General features: G+C 43.1%; 1 protein-coding gene across 15 annotated transcripts in view; it reads right to left on the reverse strand.

Moving 5' to 3' along the window:
- CDHR5 (cadherin related family member 5) overlaps positions 1–19,109 on the reverse strand; it is a 113,785-nt gene extending 94,676 nt beyond the window's left edge. For 6 of the 15 annotated variants that reach the window (XM_073658655.1, XM_073658654.1, XM_073658653.1 and 3 more), the window contains exon 1: positions 18,904–19,108. In XM_073658655.1, the coding sequence (XP_073514756.1) occupies positions 18,904–19,087 (184 nt within the window). In that variant the 5' untranslated portion in view covers positions 19,088–19,108. Of the gene's footprint in view, positions 1–18,903 lie in introns of all 15 variants that reach the window. The other 9 variants (XM_073658650.1, XM_073658658.1, XM_073658657.1 and 6 more) reach the window with 4 other exon arrangements.
- Positions 19,110–19,473: the final 364 nt, after the last annotated feature.

Here is a 19,473-nt window from a genome sequence, read left to right on the forward strand (position 1 = left end):
GTTCTTGGTTTTGCTCTCTAGCACCACCTCTGCTGTCAGGACAAACTGAGAACTGCCAATTGATGATAAATGCACCCCTTGCTTATCCAACTCCAGACTACCAAGGGATAATCAAGTTTCCTTTTGATTAGAAATCGAAGTTCAGGCCCCAATAAAATGTCCCTTTTTTCCACAAAAAAAACACACGCCCTTTTTGTTGTGGATCTCCGGGGAAATGTACGATGCAGAGGCACCCCCTAACTGCATAGGCTCGTCCATCTCCCCCCGTACTGGTTCACCGCCAGATCGCCCCCCCCCCCGGAAAAGGAGCATTACCCCGAAAAGAAGGCTCCGGAGAAAGTGGTCTCACCCACCTATCCCGAAGGCGTCTATCAACAGGTATAGCCACCGACATGGCAGCCTCCAAGGGCTCTGAGGTTTCATACACCGTCAAAGCATCTTTCAACTTTTCAGAAAAGCCCTGACAAAATTGGCTTCTAAGAGCTGGGTCATTCCATTTTGTATCAATTGCCCATATGCGGAATTTGGAGCTGTACGTCTCCACTGACTGATTTCCCTGATGAAGGCGACACAACCTCGACTCAACCAAGGAGATTCGGTCAGGGTCATCACAAATGAGGGCTAGAGCCCCCAAAAAACCCTCCACAGACTGGAGACAAACCGAACCCTGAGACAAAGAGAAAGCCCAGAATTGAGGATCTCCTTGCAGTAGTGAGATCACAATTCCCATTCGTTGCTCCTCATCTCTGGAAGAGTAAGGACGAAGTTCAAAAAACAGTTTTCAAGCCTTGAACACAAAAAACTTGTCCCTACTTCCTGAAAACCTGTCCAGGAGGGCAACATTGGGTTCAAGCTCTACCGGCCTACCTGCAGAGACCCCAAAATTAAGGACCTGCAGCCGCTGTTGTTGAACCTCATAGTGGAGGTCAGTCACCTCCAGAGACAACCTGTGCTGCTGCTCTGACAGCTCAGCAATGGGATCCATGGACCAAAAAAAACACACCCGAAAAAAAAACACACAAAAAAAACCCGTGTCAGTTTTGTTTTTGTTTTCTACAGTTAAGCTTATTGTTTTATAAAAATTGGTGTTTTTGCAACAGCTATTTCAGTTTGATATATGTAATAACTGTTGGACACAGTAATGTTTCTGCCTTGAAATGAGGTTTATTGTACTAGCTCATACATTCTGCTGCCTCCAATAATATATACCCGACAGGAGCCCATACATTCTGCTGCCTCCAATAATATATACCCGACAGGAGCTCATACATTCTGCTGCCTCCAATAATATATACCTGACAGGAGCCCATACATTCTGCTGCCTCCAATAATATATACCTGACAGGAGCCCATACATTCTGCTGCCTCCAATAATATACAGTTATATGAAAAAGTTTGGGCACCCCTATTAATCTTAAGCTTATTGTTTTATAAAAATTGGTGTTTTTGCAACAGCTATTTCAGTTTGATATATGTAATAACTGTTGGACACAGTAACGTTTCTGCCTTGAAATGAGGTTTATTGTACTAACAGAAAATGTGCAATCTGCATTCAAACAAAATTTGACAGGTGCGTAAGTATGGGCACCCTTATCATTTTCTTGTTTTAAATACTCCTACCTACTTTTTACTGACTTACTAAACCACTTTTTTTGGTTTTGTAACCTCATTGAGATTTGAACTTCATAGCCAGGTGTATGCAATCATTAGAAAAGCTACTTAAAGTGGCCACTTGCAAGTTGTTCTCCTGTTTGAATCTCCTCTGAAGAGTGGCATCATGGGCTCCTCAAAACAACTGTCAAATGATCTGAAAACAAAGATTATTCAACATAGTTGTTCAGGGGAAGGATACAAAAAGCTGTCTCAGAGATTTAACCTGTCAGTTTCCACTGTGAGGAACATAGTAAGGAAATGGAAGAACACAGGGACAGTTCTTGTTAATGCCAGAAGTGGCAGGCCAAGAAAAACATCAGAAAGGCAGAGAAGAAAAATAGTGAGATCAGTCAAGGACAATCCTCAGACCACCTCCAGAGAGCTGCAGCATCAACTTGCTGCAGATGGTGTCACTGTGCATCGGTCAACTATACAACGCACTTTGCACAAGGAGAAGATGTATGGGAGAGTGATGCGAAAGAAGCCGTTTCTGCAAGCACGCCACAAACAGAGTCGGCTGAGGTATGCAAAAGCACATTTGGAGAAGCCAATTTCTATTTGGAAGAAGGTCCTGTGGACTGATGAAACCAAGATTGAGTTGTTTGGTCATACAAAAAGGCGTTATGCATGGCGGCAAAAAAACACAGTATTCCAAGAAAAACACTTGCTACCCACAGTAAAATTTGGTGGAGGTTCCATCATGCTTTGGGGCTGTGTGGCCAATGCCGGCACCGGGAATCTTGTTAAAGTTGAGGGACGCTTCGATTCCACTCAGTATCAGCAGATTCTTGACAATAATGTTCAAGAATCAGTGACAAAGTTGAAGTTACGCAGGGGATGGATCTTTCAGCAAGACAATGATCCAAAACACCGCTCCAAATCTACTCAGGCATTCATGCAGAGGAACAATTACAATGTTCTGGAATGGCCATCCCAGTCCCCAGACCTGAATATCATTGAACATCTGTGGGATCATTTGAAGAGGGCTGTCCATGCTCGGCGACCATCAAACTTAACTGAACTGGAATTGTTTTGTAAAGAGGAATGGTCAAAAATACCTTCATCCAGGATCCAGGAACTCATTAAAAGCTACAGGAAGCGACTAGAGGCTGTTATTTTTGCAAAAGGAGGATCTACTAAATATTAATGTCACTTTTCTGGTGAGGTGCCCATACTTATGCACCTGTCAAATTTTGTTTGAATGCAGATTGCACATTTTCTGTTAGTACAATAAACCTCATTTCAAGGCAGAAACATTACTGTGTCCAACAGTTATTACATATATCAAACTGAAATAGCTGTTGCAAAAACACCAATTTTTATAAAACATTAAGCTTAAGATTAATAGGGGTGCCCAAACTTTTTCATATAACTGTATGCATGGCCAGTGATAATGTCACGCACAGTGTGGGAAAGACGAAGTGCAAAACGAACGGATGAGGGTAGCCCAAATGCTAGGGAAAGGGGGAGTGGAGACCCCTAGGCATATCTAATATTCCCCTACCTGTCCTACCGTCCCTATATAGGTTCCGCACCTATCGCCGAACAGGAAACCTAATCCCTGTATATCCCTAGAGCTGAACCCTAGATAGGGAGGAGGTGAGCACTGGTCAGTCCTCACTATAAACTAAATACAACAAGGGAGGAAAACTTAGCTTGAGCAGACACCAAAGAGATTTATTTATTTATTTATTTTACTCACTTATATAGCATCATTAATTCTACAGAGCTTTGCAGACATTATGGGCACTGTCCCCATTGGGGCTCACAATCTACATTCCCTATCAGTATATCTTTGGAATGTGGGGGAAACCGGAAGGAAACCCACGCAAGCACAGGGAGAACATACAAACTCCTTGCAGATGTTGTCCTTGGTGGGATTTGAACCCAGGACCCCAGTGCTGCATAGCTGCAGTGCTATCCACTGAGCCACCATACTGCCCAATAACACCAAATGTCCTCCAAGGGCACCAGAGAGGAAGCTAGCTGACTGCTATTGCTCCAAACCTTCACAAGGGAAAATGAGAATATCAACAGCGACTCCCTGAAGCAGACTGAAAGTTTATAAACACCCAGACCAGGGTGTGTCAATCAGAGCAGAAGGGAGGTTGCCGCTGGGTCCAAAAGTAAGAAGGATTAAGAAGGCATCTGCAATGCCAAACACAATGATCTTCTGCAGCCAGATCCAGAGCGACTGTCTGTTACATCTGACAAACCCGTGACAATATATCCGAAGGTGGGGACAGTGATGCCAGCACTGCGCAAGGCTCATGTGTCATAACAACCTCACGTGAGCCCGGGGAAGTGAGTGTCGACACTGATGGAACGGTGCCGGCACAGGAGCTGAGTATAGGTGTTTTTACTTTAACGGGGACAAACATTCAGATTGAAAAGGGGTTCTCCTAGTAGTGGACAACACCTTTAAGGAAGCAACCAATTTTAATTTTTGCATTTTAATTTTTTACTCACCTTTTTCAAAGAGCCATGACTTATATATTTTGTTGTTTTTTTGTGCAATGAGTTATAGTTTTGAAAAACATGACTCATTTTACCCTATAGTTTATGTAAAAATAGGAAAACAATTACTGCGGTGAAATGGTGAATTAGTTTTATTTTTACAGCATTAATTGTGCAGTTAAAATGGCATGGCAACATAATTCTTCAGGTCAGTACAGTTACGGCGATACCACATATGTATAGGTTTTTTTACTATGCTAGTGGCTTAAAAAAATTTCTGAACTTTTAAAAAAAAAATTTGGGCTTGTGTCACCATTTTCCGAGGCCTATAGCCTTTTTATTTTCCTCGTCAATAGAGCAGTGTGAGGACTTGTTTTTTTTAGCTTGGAGTGCACATTTTGTTGCTTCGTAGCAAAAAAACCCATAAATTTTGACATTTCGATCTTTTTTTATTAGCAAATCAAATAAAGTAACTGGAGAGACAAAAAAGTGCAAAATAGAGTCTCATCCGGTAGACAAGTGGTATAGAAGATCAAAGGTGCACTCACCTGGTAGGGTTGTTATAGTCACAACTCCTATAAACGTAAAAGACACAAGGCACTCATATAATACATTCAAAGTGCTCCTGTCTAAGTGGTGGATACCGCAGACATACACTTAGCGCTACTTCAGGCAGCTGTTCACCATCCAGAGGACTGATGAAGGTCTTATATTGATCGGAACGTCTTGTATTATTTTCTGGATTTTCCACATTTAATAAAAAAAATCACTTTGAATGTATTATATGAGTGGCAAGTGTATTTTACAACCTGAACAACAGATTGGAATCCTACTTGTGCACCTCGGGTCCGGAACTGCAATGCTCTTCTTCATACAACTCCTATAGTAGCATGTAATAGGCTGCTGCAGGACCACCAATGGGATACAATGTAATAGATGAGAAATATCATATGGTAGTTCAGAATCCGTGCTGCCGAAAGTCCAAAAGTATTATCATACACAAAGATGAAGCATGAATTTAGTTTATTTCGTCAACGCGTTTCAAGGTTTTCAAACCTTGAAGTCAAATGACTTTGTGGTTTGTGATCATACTTTTGGACCTTCTGCACAGTTTATTATGATTTTTTTTAATGACATTTACCATATGGGTTGAACAATTGTATATTTTGATAGATCGGACTGACCATTACGAACGCGGTAATACCAAATAAGTACAGTAATACAGCTATGTGACAAAGCCAGCATCTTTCTGTGTGGCGCAAGCTCAGCTCCTGAGCCTGCTCTACATTCCCTGACTCTTTCCATGACGTACATATCTGTTATTGAGCATTAATGCATTAAAAGGTTTTTGGCTTTTGATTTTTATGCCATGGGATTGCTCTAGTAAAATATTTCAAAATAAGCCTGAAGGTGCATTTAGATAAGCCGACACTGAGGACAGATGAATTGAGAATTTAGAGAGTGTTCAGGAGGAAAGAAGCAGATTTCTCTTGTAAGATAGATTACAAAGTTGCTTATTTTCATGTGTACTATTCATTTATGAAAATTTAAAAAAAATTTAAAACAATGACTACTCTTTAAAAGTAGCTTATTACTGCTTAAAAGTTTGTACGTGAAGGACTGTGCTATTGAATTTACATAGTTACATAGTTAGTAAAGCCGAATAAAGACTTGCGTCCATCAAGTTCGACCTGTTAGTTCTGTAATTGCTAAAGTTGATCCAGAGGAGGGCAAAAACCCCAAATGATTTAGCCAATCTTCACCTGAGGAAAAATTCCCTCCCGACTCTGAAACCAGCAGTCAGAATAAATCCCTGTATCAACCTACTATTTTATTCTATTTTTAAGTATATGCTGAAATCTGCCTGGTATCTAGAAAAGCATCCAGTCCCCGCTTGAACTGGTGTAGTGAATCCGACATTACCGTCTCCTCACTCAGTGAATTCCATATTCTCACTGCTCTTACCGTAAAGAACCCCTTCCTATGCTTTCATGGCTATCAATTATTTGTGAAAGGTGGGTTTCTTTTCTGGGCTATTCAAGAGTGAGGGGCCCATATTCTGGTCTTTTTACATAACCCTCCGCTGTTTGTGTTTGCACACGGCCATAATACATCTATAATATAATTACTTTGTAATGTCTTCACATCCTGTTCCGTCCAGATGTGTCCGAATCCCAGAATTCCAAGCGGCGGAAGTTCGTCGACCACCATATTGGGACACCCAAGTGATAGGGTGTCTCAATATAGAGACTGCTGGTGGTACCAGCCTCTTGCGCGGTACCACCAGCGGAACACCGTCGCAAACACGCCGTACAACCAAATGCCGGGATCAACCAAATGATTCACTGACCGCCGCCATCTCTGTACAGGAGGAGCGCATGCGCAGTTTTAATGTGACGCCGCTATCTGCCTGCACAAAGATGGCGGCAAACTGATTTACCGCGCCTGTGCGAATTCCGCACAGGCGCAGTGAATCATTCGGCTGATCCCGGCGGTGTTCTCAAACGAGAGAACACATGAGGGAAGAAGACAGCACAGGGGTCGAGAGACAGAGCAGACAAGGGGGAGAGCACATGAGGTACACAGGTCAAAGAAGAGATCACATGAGAGGAGAAGACAGCAGATGGGGGAGAGAGAATGTGCACAGGGGGGTGAGAGACAGATCACAGGGGGGAGACAGCTCAAATGGGATAGCGCATGAGGGGAGAACACAGCACAGGAAGGAGAGAGACAGCAGACAAGGGGGATAGCACATGGGGTAGACAGGTCAAAGAAGAGAGCACAGACGGGAGAAGTCAGCACATGGGGGAAAGAGAGAGTGGATAGGTGGGTGAGCACATGGGGGGAGAGATTCTCAACGCTGCAAAGCCTGCCCCAATCGCGACATTACCGGCCTACCGATGCGATAGCATGGGGCCTCCATCTAGTTTTTCATAATTATTATACTGTTATATTTTGGGAAAAAACAATTAAAGCTACCCACAAGCAAGGCATATTGGGCAGTATAGTTCAGTGGCGCACAATATACAAACCTATGTAGCAGTGCACATAACAATAAATACCACCATACAGAGGTCAACAATACCAAAATACAGTGGCCAGATACAGTGAAGTAATGAAAGATGAGGGAGGGACAAATTCCAGCACTGTAGAAAAATATTAGTAGTTAAAAATCACATTTTATTGGGGAAGCTTGTTTCATTAAAAAATATATGAAAAAAATAAAAGAAAGGGAGGAAAAATGCATATGAACTAACGCATTTCAGACTGTAGCGAGTCCTTATTCATAGCTATAGATCCTTGCAGAAGGATGAAGTAATTTCAGCTCAGGGGCTCGCAATCTTCTTTATTGAGGTAAGTATATACAAAAGAATGACATGACTAAAACAAACATGCTACCTACTGTACATCTATGCATTTCACGTGCCTTAGCACCCTTACTCATGAGTAAGGATGCTAAGGCACCTAAAACGCGTGTTTCTTTTAGCCATGTCCTCCTTTTGTATATACTTAAATTAAAGATGTTGTCCACTACTTTTATGTCTGATTGTCCGGGGTCCTTCACCCGGCACCCCCGCCGATCAGCTGTTATCAGTGTCGGCGGTGGCTGGCGGCCACAAATACTCACTTGCCGAGCGGTTCCGTCTTCTAGTAGTGGGTGACACTTGGTACTGCACATCCGCCTCCATCCTAAATCATTAGGATGTGAATGTGTAGTACTTTGCGGCAGCCACTATCAGAAGATGGCCAGCTTCACATGTGAGTACTTCCTGCCAAAGGCCACCGACACCGATAACAGCTGTTGTTGGGTGTTGGACCCGTTATCCGGGCCAATCAGACATTGATAACCTATCATAAGGCTAGGTCATCGATGTAAAAGTAGTGGACAGCCTCTTTAATAAAGAAGATTGTGAGCCTGTGAGCTGGATTTACTACATCTTTCTGCATTATATCTGCCTTGCCAGAGACGCTTCTGACTCGCCCTGTGGGCCGCGTGGGGAACCCGGAACCGGGCCTTTGGTGGGATGCTGGGGGTTGTAGTCACCGTGGCGATGACCCGGTCCCGTGGCTCAGGGTGGTCAAACCAGTGGCAGTCTATTAATATGGTTTTCATTATTTTCAAATGTCCGACTACGCCACCCATGGATTGCGGTCAGGATGAACCGCCGCTGCAGGGCAGACCGCTGGGGCTGATGTTGGTGAGCAGCACAGGGATGGTATAACTCTCCACGGGAAGAGTGTAGCCCCAGGGCAGTGTAGGTGGATGATGGGGGTGATGGTGTGTGGGAATAATGACTCAGAGTCTCTGTAATGCAGTCCAGGGTCTTTACTCACAGTTCGTTATTCCACATTACTCCTGCCGGCTGTAACTTCCTGCGTCGCACCATGTTCACCAGGTGAGGGGGCTCGGCCAACTCCCAGATGATTTTGGAGCGCTTCGCAGGACCCCTTTGCGTATCCTTCCTCTGGCCTGTCATACCCCACCAGTGACCACGCTTCTGTCCGGCTGCCTCGGGCCTTCTCTGGGTAAACTTCGGCGCCAGTTTCCCTGACCCTATGTGGTGCCTTCCTAGCGGGTGTAGCGAGGGGCTGCACCATATAAAATGTCACAGCCTCCGGTTTCTAGTTGAGGGTAGTTCCCCGCCTCTACTAGTTTCGGGGACCGGTCTCCCCCTTGGCCTGACCCCACTACTCAGGTAGATGAGGGCGTATGTTGGCTACCAGCCGGTCCACGTCCCTGGGGTCCCTTCTTTCCTCAGTGTTCCTGGAGCCTCCTCCTCTCTTCTTCATCTCTTCTCCCCTACTCTCTCTCCCTCCTTTCAGTGCTGACTGGGTCTCACAGGCTAGACCCGCGTCCGGAGCAGAGCTCCACAGAGTCCTGCTCTGTCACATCCTCTCTCTGACTCCACTGAACCGACTTCTCTCTGAACTAAGATGGTGCCCACCTTTTGTACCTCTCCCTAGGTGTACCCAGGAACTGCTTCCTCCCTGCTCCTGCACTACAGGGTTCCCCCTTTCCTAGGTGTTCCCTCCCCCCCACTCCAGCCAGGGACAGGGACTGTCGTGCTCTACTTGGAGCATATCGGTCGCCCTGTCCCTCGGAAATGTGGTGTAATGCATGCAGGTGTCGGGGTCCTGGTCCACACTCCATCCTTACCTGAGAGTGAGATATCACACCTCTGGGTGAGATGCAATACCTCTGTAGCAACCGAACCCCCAGGGTGCTACACTTCCATGCACCGGACCGCAAGGAGGAGACAACCATGGTGAACTGGAGTACTTTTGCATATATAGCTTATCCATACCTATGAATAAGGACTCGTTACAGTTCGAAACGCGTAAGATGCATATGCGTTTTTCCTCCCTTTCTTTTATTTTTTTCATATATTTTTAATGAAGTAAACCATCAATAAAATGTGTTTTTTTTTCAACTACTAATATTTTTCTACGATGCTGGGACTTATTCCGTCCCCACCCTACTTTCATCACTTCATTGTCTGCTCGAATCCGTGCCCCGATCCATAGGATACTACGGCATTTCTTACAGTTTAGTAGTAAGCTGATTTAACTGTTTCTTTTTCTATAGACCAGATACAGCACCATACATAATGTATTCCACTTATAGTGCTTTTAGATTTTCTTTCGGCATGAATATGGAGTACCGGACCACTATTGGTGTTTCTCTCAACATGGAGCCATTTCTACATTCTGTGTGACATCACAACTCGCACATTTCTAAGGCTGCACCTACACAGGTGATTTAGATTCCCTCTTTCACAGACGTCAATACGATATGTAATATATATATAGTGCTAGTGTATTCTTTTTAACCCGCAGCCTTTTTATATTATAATACAACTGTTCTGAGGAAAAAACGTGGCTAACATGTAACCTCAGAATAAAAAACCTTTAATCAGAAAAATCTCTTTAAAAAGTGGACCAACATACATATTATTGTGAAAAAAACACACTAGAGGTACTGGACTCTATTGGTTTATCCCACAGAGCCCTATTGGCAAAAAAGGGGGTATCTCACACAGCTAGTATAACATTTATCATAATCAAGTAATCCCTTCCTTTATACATGTAGAAAGGATTATATAGAATGATATAGCGAGTCTTTCAGTACCTCACAAGGATAAGTGAAACCCAATGAAAAAAGTGATTGTAGTGCATAATTAAAACAAACAAGTAGGATCACTCTTCCATAGACCTCTACACTGAATATACCACTGACCAGGCCCTAAATTATCACCTATATGCTGATTCCTGCCTATCTGCGGAGGTTGACACCCTAATTAAAGTTAGCGATTTTGGCACCCCCGCTCCACGCTGGCTATCCCTAAATATCCTGCAGAAGGAGTTCAGCTTAGAGTGGGGGTTTATTTTATCCATATACAAATATGATGTACATAAAGGTAAACCTAATGGACATGGGAAGGAGAATATACACGATGTAAAGATAAATCAAGATGCGGGTTTCCCAAGCATAGGACAACCCATAGATCATGGCAGGTCAATAATCAATTTTAAGTCCAAAACTGGGCCTGAGTGATGTACCAGAAGATCCCTCTGAAAAAAAACAACAAACCATAAAAAAGAACCTATAAGAAAGGGGCATATGACAGCTGTTCATTAATGCCTTTCGGTGTAATGCTATTTAGTCTAAATATCGATTCACACTCCTTCTGGAGTACTTGTTTATCATGATCTCCCTTTCTAGCATTACGTCTTACTTTTTCCAAGATGTTAAATGAAATCTCTTTTATATTGCCATGATGAACCCCATTCATGTGTCTCGCCAGTGGTGTATCTCTCTCATGGCGTATGTCCCCTAGATGTTCACCCACCCTGCGTCTAAATTCTCTACACGGCTTCCCAACATAATCAAGAGGACAAGAGCAGGTGGCTTTGTAGATGACACTATCTGTTTTACAATTACAGAAGTCCCATATAAAAAACCTCTTACCAGTTGAAGCACTAACAAACGACTTTCCTGGACTCATCTGTTGACATGTCTTGCAATCATTGCATCGAAAAAACCCACAGATCTTTCTGTTAAGCCAAGTCCCCATCCCTGGTGGTTTTTGGCAAAAACTATGGACCAGTCGATCCTTCAAGGTTCGTCCCTTTCTAAATGTCACACTCAGCGATGTAGAAATAGCACCCTTTAAGTCCGGGTCCGATATCAGAATATCCCAATGTCTCCTGAGAATCGCAAAGACCTGTTCATTCTTATTATCAAAGGTTCCTATCAATCTAGATATATCACTCCCCGCTCTCGGATGACCCTCAAGAAGGGAATCTCTCTTACATTTTATTGCGTGATCACACGCTTGATTCAAGATGTGTGTTGGATAGCCCCTCTCCTTAAATCTATATTTCAAGTCAGAAGATTGCCGTCGATAGTCACCTACATCAGAACAATTTCTTCTAGGAATTGGTCCTTTGGTATCCCTCTTCTCAGTGCCAAAGGGTGGTGGCTGTCGCCCCGTAGAAGACTGTTAGTTGCTGTTGGCTTGCAGTGTGTGATCGTTTGTAGATGTCCCCATTCGTCTTTAATAATCATCAGATCCAGAAAAGATAATCATGTGTGATTAGATTCCGAAGTAAATTTTATTCCCACTTCATTGATATGTAAGTAAGTAAGTAAGCTGATGACCCTATGTATCTGACCCACAACGTGATCTTATCTTGCCACCACCCCTCTTCCCCAAATATATGGGTTTCCTCCCACCAGCCCAGGAAGATGTTTGCATAAGAGGGGGCACAGGGGCTCCCCATCGCGGTACCCCTCAGCTGGTGGAGGTATTCACCATTAAAGAGGAAGTAGTTGTGGGTCAGTACATATTCAAGGAGGTTCAATAGAAAATTATTGTGTTTCTCACACTCCACTGCTCTGGATCTGAGATAATATTTAACAGCTTGTAGGCTGGCCCCATGTGGCATATTGCTATACAATGCTTCCACATCTATTGACGCCAAGATGTTATTTGCATCAACATGGATCCCCTCAAGTTTCTTAAGAAGATCAGTTGTATCTCTAATATATGATGGTAGCATTGTTACATAGGGGCGTAAAGTACGATCAAGATAAATCCCACTGTTTTGTGTCAAGCTGTCAACACCAGAGACTATAGGGCGTCCTTTAAGTGGACTGAGGCCTTTATGTATCTTGGGTAAGGTGTAAAAAGTGTGAGTAATCGGGAAAGTTGGACATAAGAAATCATACTCATTCTTGGACACCAGATGTTCATTCAGAGCCTGGTCCAGAATTGCCAGCAATGATTTCTTATATTCAGTTAAGGGATCCCCAGGGAGAGTCTCATATGTGTCTCTGTCCATGAGTATTCTATCACACATCGTTAGACATTGTTAATGGTCCATTATGACAATATTCCCGCCCTTATCCGAGGTCTTGAATATCAGATGTTTATTTTCCTCTAGGGACCTAACTAAAGGCAGATTCCGCCTCAGCTGTCAAATTAGATCCTAAATCCCCAATATTGGAAATTTTACACAAGTCCCTTTCCACCAGATTGATAAATATATCCACACTAGAGAAGTCACCAGATGGTGGCATCTTTTTACTCTTATTTTTCAAGTTTGTGAAAGGTCCTGTACCTCTATCTCTCATGTTTTCTTTTTCCAGATCTACCAGGATATTTAGATTTTCAAAGTCATCCTCAGATAGACAAGGGCTTTGCATTCTTCCCTATTATGGAACTTAAAATTTTTTTTCCATTTCAATTTCCGACCAAAGAGATTAACATCTTTTACCCATTGAAAGCAATTGAAACAGTTTGTAGGTACATACGAGAGACCTTTACTCAACACATTGATTTCATAAGTGCTCAGTACATGATTAGACACATTAATAATCTGGTTCCTGTTTAATGAAACTTGCTCCTTAGGGGGTAGTCCCTGAGAGTTCTCTGCTCTAAAAAAAGAGGAGGATGAGGACAGATATCCATTTGATGGTGAAGGTGACCTGTTGGTGTACTCTCTACCTACATAGTTTTTGTTTCTCCGGAAATTCCTCTGTCCAAACCTGCAGCCTTATATAGTTTAACTACAAGAATTGTATTGTAGTACATACACGCCAAAAAAGCAAAAAAAAAAGGGAATGTGATCCCCAGGTGAACAACTCCAATGGAAAGAAAACCCTAAAGGCCATTTATCAATATTAATAAAAGTTAAAAGTCTGACAAACTAGTCACATATAATTCCACCCTTTACAATATTATTGTTAGAACCTTGCTATTAGGTTTTTTCCTTTGCTGGTCACATGACCTCGTTGGCCTATTTAATCCTGCTCCGCCCTTCTGGCTTTGCTGGACTTCATTGTATAACTACTTTCTAGCTAGCCTGTGCTCTGTATCTAACTCTGTTAGTTTGCTTGGTCTACGGACCTCAGTGTTCTATATATTTTGTTTGTTTGTCTGTCTGCTACTATTTCTGTTAGGAGGTGTCCCATTTTTCCTCCCAGTCCTTAGTACTTGTAGGGATTCCTTCCCCACATCTATAGGTCTCCGTACAGACTAGCTTAGGACTTTAGCAGGTCTGATCGCAGGATCAGGTTCCCTGTTACATCGTAGGGATTCAGCTGAGTTCTATCGTAGGGACAGATTTCCTCTCTTTCCTTAGCTCTGGTAGCAGAACATAACAGTAAGTCCAGCCTGCAAATTCTCTAAGGAAAGATTTTTCTGTTCCATCATGGTGTCGGTTCAGGATTTGGCTCATCGCCTGCAGGGACTCTCTCTGGAGGTGGCCGAGCTCCGTCAGCACGTGAGTAACTGTCCTGGAGCACATTTCTTGGAGCCTAAGGTATGTTTGCCGGATTTATTTTTTGGTGAACACCGAGAATTTTTTTCATTTAAAAATGCTTGCTTATTGTATTTTCGTTTGAGACCCAAGTCCTCTGGGGATGAATCCCAGCGCATAGGGTTCATAATGTCACTTTTGCGCAAAGAGCCTCAGGAGTGGGCCTTTTCTTTGCAACCTAGTGATACATGCTTCAGATCAGTGGATAGTTTTTTTTCTGCTTTGGGACTATTATATAATGATCCTGACCGTGTCGCATCAGCTGAGACTGAGTTAAGACGTTTGAGACAGGGATCAGGTAATATGGAAAAATATTGTACTCATTTCCGTCGTTGGTCTACTCAAACAGGGTGGAACGATTCTGCTCTGAAAAGTCTATTTCTTGCTGGGCTCAATGAAAGGGTTAAAGACCTGCTAATTGCTTATCCTACACCTGAAGATTTGCAACAGGCTATGCAATTAGCTATACGGGTGGATAGGAGACTGCGTGCAAGGGTTAATGAGAGCAAATCCTCTGTTATGTCAGTTTCTGGTTATGAGAATGTGTGTACTAACAGTGGTGAACCGATGGAGATTGGATCGGTGGCACCTCGCTCTCAAGAAAAAGACCGTCAATTTTCTGAAGGCTTGTGTTTCTATTGCGGAAAATCTGGTCATTTGATTAAAGGCTGTGAGCTTCGTATGAAGAAAGAAAAAAAAATGGTCAATCATGCCTGTATTGCCTGTTTAAATTCCAAGGGTGTATTTTTGGCTGCTTCCACGATTGCTCAGGAAAAATTAATGGAATTTCGGGTGTTTGTTGATTGCGGGTCTACTCTGAATGTTATTGATGGGGGATTCTTGGAAAAACTCAATTTAAAACCCGAACCTTTATCATCCCCCATTGCTGTGGTTTCTGTGGATGGTTCCCCTTTGAAGAATATTACTCTCAAGGTCTGTGAATTTCCTCTCACTATTAATGGTGTTCACCATGAGAAATTGGATTTGGTAGTTTTGAATAACTTGCCTTCTCCAGTAATATTGGGATTGCCCTGGTTAAAATTTCACAATCCTGTACTGGATTGGTCTACCAATGAAATTAAATCCTGGAGCCATAAATGTTATGACAAGTGTTGTAACGGGCGTATTGCAGCTTTGGATAGGGGAGAATTACCTGTTCCTATTCAGGATTTTTGGAGAGTTTTTTCTGAGAAGGAATCGCAGGTTTTGCCTCCCCATAGAGACTATGATTGTTCTATTGAATTTGTCCCTGGAGCGACTCTTCCTAAAAGTCGTTTATTTAACCTTACTATTCCTGAGAGGAAGGCTTTGGAGGAATACATACAGACAAGTTTGGCCGCCGGTCACATTAGGCCCTCTAAGTCTCCTGTGGCGGTTGGATTTTTTTTTGTAAAAAAAAAGGACGGCGGTTTACGTCCTTGTCTGGATTTTCGTGAGATTAACAAAATTACTGTACGCAATCTTTACCCACTGCCATTGATTCCTGATCTGTTTAACCAGTTAATGGGGGCCAAGTGGTTCTCTAAAATTGACCTTAAGGGGGCATACAATCTGTTGCGCATGAAGGAGGGTGACGAATGGAAGACTGCTTTTAACACTCCTGTGGGTCATTTTGAGAATCTGGTTATGCCTTTTGGTCTTACTAATGCTCCTGCATTTTTTCAGAATCTTATTAATGACATCCTTAGACCTTTGATCGGCAAAAATGTGGTTGTGTATTTGGATGACATTTTGATTTATTCGCCGGATCTGGAGTCTCATTGGCGGAGCGTACGTGAGGTATTACAATTGTTAATGGACAATTCGCTTTTTGCTAAGCTGGAGAAATGTGAGTTCGCTGTACAGAGAATTAGTTTTTTGGGTTACATTATCTCCAGCGAAGGTTTTGAGATGGACCCGGTTAAAGTTCAAGCTGTACAGGAATGGCCTAGGCCTATTGGTTTGAAATCGATACAGAGGTTTTTAGGTTTCGCCAATTATTACAGAAAATTCATAAAAAAATTTTCTAGTATTGTCAAACCTCTGACCGATCTCACCAGGAAAGGTGCTGATGCGGTTCAGTGGTCTTCTGAGGCCATTGAAGCTTTTGTGTATCTCAAGGAGAGGTTCACCTCTGCTCCCATCCTTATGCAGCCTGATGTGACTAAGCCGTTTTTGGTTGAGGTTGATGCTTCTTCGGTGGGGGTTGGCGCAGTATTGTCTCAGGATAACGGGGATGGATTACATCCCTGTGCCTTTTTTTCAAAAAAATTTTCGGAGACTGAACTGAATTACGATATTGGTAATCGGGAATTATTGGCTATTAAACTCGCATTTGAACACTGGCGCCACTTCTTGGAAGGTGCGGAATTTCCCGTTCAGGTTCTTACGGATCATAAAAATCTGATATATCTTGATGCTGCCAAGCGCCTGAATGCCCGTCAGGCTAGGTGGGCACTGTTTTTCTCGCGGTTTAATTTCTCCGTTACTTACATCCCTGGTACTAAGAATGTTAAGGCGGATGCCTTGTCTCGCAGTTTTTCTCCCATAGTCGGTGCTGAGAAAGAGGAGAACATTTTACAAGAAGGTGTTGTGATAGCTGCTTTGGACTCCGTTTTGGAAGATGAGATTCTTAAAGCACAGGAGAATGCCCCATCTAACACTCCTCATGGGAGGTTGTTTGTGCCCGGTACCTTTAGGAGAGATTTGTTTGTTGAGTGTCACGAATCTCGGTTGGCAGGTCATCCCGGAATCTCTGAGACCAAGAGACTGGTGGGTCGCAGTTTTTGGTGGCCTGGATGGCAGAAGGAAGTCATTAAGTGGGTGCGTCAATGTACTATATGTGCTAGATCTAAGTCCTCACATACTCCTGCTGCGGGGTTGGTTTGTCCTTTGGAGGTTCCCAGTGCTCCTTGGACACATTTGGCTATGGACTTTATAACTGACCTTCCCCCCTCTGAGGGTTTTACTGTCATCTGGGTGGTCGTGGACCGTTTTAGCAAGATGTGTCACTTGGTTCCCTTCGTCAAACTGCCCTGCGCTAAAACTCTCGCTAAGGCCTTTGTCAAGGAAATTGTCAGACTTCATGGCGTTCCTACTGACATTGTTTCTGATAGGGGTCCTCAGTTCGTGGCTCGTTTTTGGCGTGCCTTTTGTGACAGGTTGGGAGTTCATCTGTCGTTCTCGTCCGGATATCATCCTGAATCTAATGGCCAGACAGAAAGGAAAAACCAGGATGTTGAGCAGTTCTTGCGTTGTTTTGTGGCAGACAATCAAGAGGGGTGGTCTGAGTTTCTGCCACTTGCTGAATTTGCTCTGAACAATCATACATCTTCTTCTGCTGGTTGTTCGCCTTTTTTTTGTTGTTCTGGGAGACATCCGTCGTTTGGGTCGTTCTCCAAGTTGGGATCTGCCGTGCCTGAGGAGGAGAATTTTTCCGGTGATTTGGAGAGAGTTTGGACGGATGTGCGTGGTAATCTTCAGGAGGCCAACAGAAAATCTAAAGACTACTTTGATAGGAAATGACAGGAGGTTTTGTTCGCTGTTGGTGACATGGTTTGGTTGTCCTCTAGGAATCTGCGGTTGAGGATTCCTTCTAAGAAATTGGGTCCCAAGTTTGTAGGGCCCTTTAAGGTGCTTCAGGTTGTCAACCAATCTGCTGTTAGGTTGGAGGTTCCTACCTCCTGGAGAATTAATCCGGTATTTCATGTCTCTCTGTTAAAAAAAGCTGTTGTGTCGGATGGTGACGCCTCTGCCTCTGTTCCTCCGGTGGTGGAGGACGGGGAATATGAAATTTCTCGCATCCTTAACTCTAGACAGTATAGAGGTAGTTTACAGTATCTGGTGGCCTGGAAAGGTTTCGGACCCGAGGATAACTCTTGGGTGAGGTCAGATGATGTTTCCGCGTCCAGACTTATCAGAGCGTTTCACAGGAGATTTCCTGATAAGCCTGGTCCTAGGGGATCCGGAGGATCCTCTTAGAAGGGGGGGTACTGTTAGAACCTTGCTATTAGTTTTTTTCCTTTGCTGGTCACATGACCTCGTTGGCCTATTTAATCCTGCTCCGTCCTTCTGGCTTTGCTGGACTTCATTGTATAACTACTTTCTAGCTAGCCTGTGCTCTGTATCTAACTCTGTTAGTTTGCTTGGTCTACGGACCTCAGTGTTCTATATATTTTGTTTGTTTGTCTGTCTGCTACTATTTCTGTTAGGAGGTGTCCCATTTTTCCTCCCAGTCCTTAGTACTTGTAGGGATTCCTTCCCCACATCTATAGGTCTCCGTACAGACTAGCTTAGGACTTTAGCAGGTCTGATCGCAGGATCAGGTTCCCTGTTACATCGTAGGGATTCAGCTGAGTTCTATCGTAGGGACAGATTTCCTCTCTTTCCTTAGCTCTGGTAGCAGAACATAACAATTATAATCTAAGAAAAGGATGAACATACATACAAAAGGAAATGGTGGTGATAAGAAAGATCTGTTCCCTGCTAGTCCCCCTCCCCATCTTCTTGTATACGGACATATTAATAAATATAACCATAATGGATACTATATTGGAGGTCTTTGCTACAGATCTAAGGACTGATGGCCGTTACCGTACGAGGTAAGGAAAGTGGAGGTGATAAGTTATCAGTATCAGCCTCACCGGGCTTTCCCCAACACGGCCAGTATACCCAGTGTAACCAGTATACCCATCATCAAACATTTTCAGTAAGTTCTGCATTTGTATTGGGGATATAATATTTTAGAAGAAATTATGTAAAACATAGTAGATTAATCTATAGATGATTTGACCCGAGTCTACAAATTCAGAAGATATCACAGAAAATCATGTCAATGGCAACTTAAGAAACTTTTATCATCTTTTGTAAGATATTTCCATACCCTTACTACATGGCATCAGTGCTTTACTTACATATACACCGGTAAGTATCGACAGACGTTTATTGTAAAGACAAAACGTTTTAGACATCAGATGTCACAGCTCTTACCTTGTGAGTAGCATCCCATAGGAAAGACAAAGAGAATACATAGGGCCAATAGGGGCCCCATTTTACACGGGACAGTCCAGATCTTGTAAAAATACGTGTCTGTTCCCGGGTTGTAGGTAATTTGATAGTTCCTTTCATGAAAAAGACTGTACATGAACTGCACACTGAGTATATTCTCTATCATTAACCTTTGATTCCTTCCCTGTTATTCGTTCACTTATTTATGGCTGTGGTGATAAGGATGTGTCTCATTGCCTATTCACCCAATCTCACTTGACTGCATCTCTACCTATGTGAAGTAATACATATATACTCTACAATTTCCAACAAAATAACTGGCAATTAAAGTGAGTCGCTGTTTACTTTATTAGCTTAGTTCTGCTAAGCATAGCTGTTATTTCCTAGCAAGTTGACAACTAATATGGTCGTTGTGACGAATCCGCACTTCGCCACCCCGCCTGACATCACTATTACGTCAGACGGATCACGTGATACGGATCCGCACTTTGCACCAACGTGATGTTCCGCACCCCTCAGGGACACGTAATGTCAGATTGGTACAGTTTTACA

The sequence above is a fragment of the Phyllobates terribilis genome, unplaced genomic scaffold (assembly GCF_046119375.1).
Source record: "Phyllobates terribilis strain yellow unplaced genomic scaffold, ASM4611937v1 Scaffold_13__5_contigs__length_258822181, whole genome shotgun sequence".
Classification (NCBI taxonomy): Eukaryota; Metazoa; Chordata; class Amphibia; order Anura; family Dendrobatidae; genus Phyllobates; species Phyllobates terribilis.